The 6,608-nt window shown below is 31.5% G+C and overlaps 1 protein-coding gene across 1 annotated transcript in view; it reads left to right on the top strand.

The window, feature by feature from the left end:
- The window catches only part of drg2 (developmentally regulated GTP binding protein 2), a 19,465-nt gene extending 13,067 nt beyond the window's left edge, over nt 1–6,398 (top strand). The window contains exons 11-13 of the mRNA XM_056453988.1: nt 1,946–2,004; nt 5,987–6,040; nt 6,130–6,398. Coding sequence (XP_056309963.1) covers nt 1,946–2,004; nt 5,987–6,040; nt 6,130–6,216 — 200 coding nt within the window. The 3' untranslated portion in view covers nt 6,217–6,398. The remainder of the gene's footprint in view (nt 1–1,945; nt 2,005–5,986; nt 6,041–6,129) is intronic.
- The last annotated feature ends 210 nt before the right edge of the window (nt 6,399–6,608 follow it).

The following is a 6,608-nucleotide window of genomic DNA, read 5'->3' on the forward strand; positions in this document are numbered from 1 at the left end:
GGGGGAACGTCTAGCCAAACTCCTTCGTCTGGGTGATGTCACGTAATTTGTGACAACACAGGAAGTTGATGTGACGCTCTTCACATGTAGTGAAACCATAGAGCGAAACAGATGGCAAAATTGGAAAATGTAAGTTTGCGTACTCCTGGTTGGAGAAAGACGAGATTAAACAGTGGCTGAAACCTGTCACTGAAAACAACCGCGTAGTTTATTCTTTCAAGCTTTGTTTCTTCCAAGCTTATCTGAGTTCTGTTGCATGGTTGTGCTCCATTGATTTATTTAACCACAACTGTTTATTAGCAACTGTTTATTAAGTTAAAGTTTTGATACTGATTAGAACTTAAAGTGGCGATGAGGTCTTAAAATATTCTGAGGAGGTCTTTAAAAAGCCTTAAAAATTTATTGAAATTACCTTTAGGATTCCTGCATATACCCTGTAAACAAACTTGATTAATGTAACCATTTAGCAGAAAACGGCATGTTTTACTGTAGCTTTTAGACTTAGGGTGCCGCCATCTTGGAATATTGCTGTGTCTGACTCACAGGGTTGGTTCCGGTCCCTCAGCTGAAGATACACTGAAAGTAATGGACTGAACACGGAGACTGGACAGCCTAATTTAACTCAATGCATGAAGTTGTGGATGTGCATCACAGAGCTGGTGCAAAAACAACAAATGTAAGCATTTAAGTTGTGTCTTAAGTTGTGTATTTTTCTTTTTTAATACCCTTAGTTTGATGCGCTTTGGTCCACTCTCTCACACTGCAGCAATGCTGCCTGACCAGGGGATTTACATTCAGACTAAGGATGCAACAACTAAAATGATACATGACTTCACGCTTTGCTAAGTCACGTCTTTGTGGATTGTCAAAGCATATTACCTTTTTAAGTCGATCAATTTGATTACTCAGCATGCATGAAGGATGTGAAAAAACATGTCGATCTTAGTTTGGTTTGAACATGAAAAGATGCGAGGGGCTGTAGTAGTGAAAAGTAAAAGTACCTGGCCCCATTACGTCAGTAGCGGACCTTGTTGAAACCCAGTCAGTCAAATCAAAAGGGAATAAAAAGAAAAATAGAATAAATATATTTTTATGTTAGACGCACATCTGATGCTTGTATTTGCACCAGCTCCACGTCCACAACTTCACGCATTGTGTTAAATTAGGCTGTACAGTCTCTGTGTTCAGTCCATTACTTTCATTGTATCTGTTCAACTGAGGGAACAAAACCAACCCCGTGATGTCAGACACAGCATTATTCAAAGATGGCGGCAACCAAGGTCTAAAATCTATAGTAAAACATGCCGATTTCTGCTTAATGGTTACATTAATCAAGTTTGTCAGATATATTTCCATTAAAGTGGAAAACAATTTACAAAATAATGTAAACTTGACTGAGTGCTTCATTTCCCCTTTAAGTAATTTCCTTTGACACAGAAAATTCTTAAATTAAACATTTGTTGAAAAACAAAATCCTGTCCAATCAGTGCTTTTGTATACATTATTTGACTTTGTATAATAAACTTTTGGATGAAAAACTGTTCATCATCATCATCTGTTAATCATAAAATATGTAATACAGTAGATCAATGAGTAGTTTTACATTCAGTAGCACCCAGCAGCATTTCTTAATTTTCGAAATAAGACCTAAAATTATAGTCTTTATAAACAACTCATTTAATCTCCATACAGGTTGTGACTAAAGGCTTTAATACAATAATGTTCTATATACTTTGGTTATTATACGGTTATTTTTTAACCTCAGGTCATAATAGAGGATTTAATAGAGCTTTTATTGAAGCTTTTTAGGTGTCCTTTTTTACTGGAGCATTTAGGTGCATGAGTGATTAATCACTTTCCTAAAATAAAAGCCACAACTGTATTCATGTTTGAGTGGTTGTTTTTGTTGCCTCTAAATCTTACCAGATTTTCTGTTGTTGTGTAGAACGACCAGATTTTGGGGACCCTATAATCATGAGACGAGCGGCATCAGTTAAACATGTGGTACGTCTATACATATACTTTCTTTATATAACTCAAGACTGTCAGTGGGGCTCAGGTCAGTTGCTGGCTAATTCGTTTGTGAAAATAAAGCCTTTTTTATAGTATGAGCCCAATGAATCTAAATCTATATCCCAAGAAAGAACAAGGCAGAAACATACTAATAACTGTAATAAGGAAGGTAATATTTGCTTGCTTAAATGCATATAGTGATTTATTTTGTTGGCTGGGCATTGTGTGCTTGTTTATATGCAAGCCATCAAATTTTTGTGATAATGTGTTCTTTTATATGTTAATAAGTACAGTTTGGAGTAACTTGACTGAAGTAACTTACATGAAAATATGTGTTACTGTTTACTCACATTTTGATATATTTTCACACTACATTTAAAGCATTAGACATTTGTTTTGCATTTAATTTGATTTCTATGTATATTAAATCACTTTAGGAGATTCCATTTGAGAGGACACCAACATGGGTATATTATGAACATACAGTAGAAGACAAAATTATAATCCCTCCTTTGAAATGTTAGTTTTTTTAGTTTTTTTTTTTTCAAATATTTCTCAACATGAAAATTTTCAACACATTTTTAAACATAATAGGTTCTTTGCCATGGTGACAGTACATAATTTACTAGTTATTTTGCAAGATACAAGTATTCAGCTTAGTTTAAGTTAAAGGTTTAATTAACTAAGCTAGTCAGTTGAATTAGACAAGTCATTGGATAACTGCTTTGTTTTATAGCCAATCAAAATAAAATCTAAGGGGAGTTATAACATTGACCCTAATTTTAAAAATGTTTCTATTCCAGACAAACCAAAAGAAATAAGAAAAAAATAGGTAACACTTTCTGATTACACACTATGAATCATTTATTAAGCATTAGCATCTAGTTCATTATCTGTTAAGCATTAACTCCACATTAATAAACGTCAGTAAGCAGTTTATAACTGCAGCTACAAATGCTGTATACTGGACTTATAACCACATTATTAATGTGCTTAATAATTGTGCTTTCATAATTTGTGACTGGTTGATTTTTCATTACTTAAGTATTGCATTATTTACAAATCATTTGTATTTAAGAGCAGTTGGAGGTTTAAAAATCGTTCAGAATGAGTTAGTAAATGAATAATAAACTATTGAAATTAACGTTTATATATCTTATTATTCAGGCATATATGAATGGTTATAAATGCTTTATTAACTCAACTTCTTGCAGTTTTGTGACCTAATCTAAAGTGAGGACTATTCATGCTTTATAAATCCCTTATAAATGACTATTAAAGGCTTGGTATCAAATGAACAATAACCTTTGCAATCTTATCTAAAAAGTAAAATTACTGTAAAATTTAAACATTGCTGAATAACAGGAGTGTCAAAATATGACATAAAACTGGATAAAACAACTTCAGTATATTAATTTACAATATAATAGGATGCAATGTTTAAACTGTACAGTAATTTTATTTAAGATAAGGTTGCAAATATATTTTATTTTATTTGATACATTTGTGTATCTTCAAATGAATAGAAATTAATAATGGAGTTTGTGTTTTTTCTTGTCTAGAATTTAACTGAGCTTTTAATTGTCATTTATAAGGGATTTATAAAGCATAAATAGTCCTCACTTTAGATTAGGTCACAAAACTGCATGAGGTTGAGTTAATAAAGCATTTATTAACATGCAAATTAACTATTAGAATATGCTTGAATAATAAGAATTATAAATGTTAATTTGAATAGTTTATTAATCATTTACTCACTCATTCTGAACGATCTTAAAAAACCATGCTTAAATAACGACTTTGTAAATAATGCAATACTTAATTTAGTAATGAAAAATAAATCATTAACAAGTAGGGCTGGACAATAATACGATATCAATATATATCACGATACATATTTTTTTGCAATAACGGTGATATGATTTTTAAACCCATTTCCGGTATTTCGGTATAAATTTGCATATACTTATTTTATTATATATATAAAATCTTATACATTATTACTTGTCACTGAATGACGGTCAGTGCTCAGCCGTCAGAAAGAGCGTGATATCACTTGCGTGATGAAGAACATCACAGCCAGCACTCAGCGGTTGGTTAAGCTCCGTCCCGAATGAACAAGCTTCCACAAGTAAGAATGCAGATGAAATAGTTGATAAGAGAGGAAAGACTAATGCAGTAGTGTGGAAGTGGTTCGCCTTTTAAGTTTCGATAAACTTAAAGTTTTGGTACCCTGCAGCTTCAAACCAGCGGTGTCAGAAGAGAATATACACCTATAAATTACTCGCATATACACCTATACTATTGAATGTTCAAAACATGTATGAAATTTGCGCATATACATATAAACTTGATGCATGCATACACCCGCACTAACACACACATACAACTTGATCCTTGCATATACTCGATTCTCGCATAAACTCCTAAATGAACACTCACATACACATAAACTCGCTCCATGCTGGCATATAGCACTCGCGCAAACTTACAAAATAAAATTCACAAACATATTTATCAGGAATCTGGTTATTGAAAAGCTTATGAAATAGAAAGAATGTGATTGATATAGGTACTAAATCTGTTATATAATCAAATGTGTTAGAAAATAAGATAGTATTAAATATTAGTCTATATAAATAGACCATATAAAATATATAAGAAATATTTTATGTCAATCCTTTTTAATTTAATTGGGTAATTACACATGAGTAGACAGATAGAACCCTTAAAGGACGTTCAAGATGAAAAGCAACCAGAACTATGAATATACTCAAACAACTCTTTTTCTATTGCAAATATTAATGTAGCCTATACTCTTTTTGATTTTCTTTACTATTATAATTATTATTCTTTCACCATGTTTTTTTTTACGATGTGGATGTCATAATTGTAAGATTTTTGTATTATTTTGATTGCTAAATATTCAGCATATACAAAAAACTAATGAACTATATAAGCTGAGTCTGAGAGTTTTATTTATTTGATAGTGTATTTCACATTTCTTGTTTGTAAAAGCTAAATACAAATAAAAAGTGTACATAATTTTTTTTGTACTGTTTTTATTTTAAAAAAAAAGTTTGTAAGAGCCTGGAGGTATTATAAACTTAGCAAATTCAGTTTGGGGTATGTAAAGACATTTTTGGGTACAGACATCCATTGTGTGCATTCTTGGCAGTTTTTATTGGATTTTTAATATGGTCCATATCGATATCGGAATTATATCGTATCGATCGAAATTAAGAAATATATTGTGAAATAAATTTTTGCCATATCATCCAGCTCTATTAACAAGATATGAAAGTACAGTTAGTAAGCACATTATAAATGTGGTTATAATTCAAGAATAGAGCATTTGTAGCTGTATTTATAAACCATTTACTAACGCTTATTAATGTAGAGTTAATGCTTAACAGATAATGAATTCATTATTTGCTAATGCTTTATAAATGGTTCATAGTGTGTAGTTATTATAAAATGTTACTAAAAAATATTTGCTTTAAGGCAAGGCAAGTTTATTAATATAGCACATTTCATACACAGTGGCAATTCAAAGTGCTTTACATAAACAGGAATAAAAGAGACAAATATAAAATAAATAAAAACAAATAATAAAAATGGTATAAATAAATAAATAAAATAAGCATAAAAACAGATAAAATGTGTTATAAAAGTATGAAAAAGAAGAGAAAAAATAATAGTGTGATCTGTTGGAGGTAGCACAGTGCTTATACACTGAAGGCACAGCTAAACAGATGTGTTTCAGTCTTGATTTGAATGTGCCTAATGTTGGAGCACATCATGTTAAACATCATTTATGGAGTTTTCTTTTCATGTTTTCTTTTGCCACCTTTAAATCCCACATATGCACATGTTATCTTCTTATTTATGTCCTTTTTTCAATTTATTTCTGCACTATGTAAGCATGCCTGGCAATGAAAGTATTTCTAATTCTGGTTCTTATGTCTTCCAGTGTCACAGAATCCATCGGACATTAGCTAGCCAGTTCAAGTATGCACTTGTCTGGGTAAGAGCTCCCTTCACCTGAAACACATTCTTGCTCATGTCCCTTAAATGTTTGTCTTCTTAAACTACTATTCGTGTTTTGGTTTACAGGGAACAAGCACAAAGTACAGTCCTCAGAGAGTAGGACTGACCCACATCATGGAGCACGAGGATGTCATTCAGATTGTGAAGAAATAAAATCTAGTCTCCAGATCCTCTACAGTATCAACAGAACATTGAATACATTTTCTGTTATCAACTGCAATGTTTTTAGCAGCTTCATGGGAAAACCTGTGATCGACAATTGAAAAGTGATTATTTTGTTTATGGAAATCATCTACCTGACAAAACCCAGTATAATAAATAACATTCAGATCTTTGTTTGCTTTTCATAAAGTAAATTAAAAAGTGTTTTATTAAATAACTGAGTTGGACATGGACACTGGGATCCAGTAAAAATACATGACAAATTTGCAAATTGTGGATTCAAAGTTTAGGGTTATTTGCAAAAACTGATTGCCACACTATTTAGAAATATTAAGAACTTTTTTTTTTCAATTGTACTCTTCAATATTCAATGTAAAAACTTG

The sequence above is a fragment of the Danio aesculapii genome, chromosome 3 (genome assembly GCF_903798145.1).
Source record: "Danio aesculapii chromosome 3, fDanAes4.1, whole genome shotgun sequence".
Taxonomy (NCBI): Eukaryota; Metazoa; Chordata; class Actinopteri; order Cypriniformes; family Danionidae; genus Danio; species Danio aesculapii.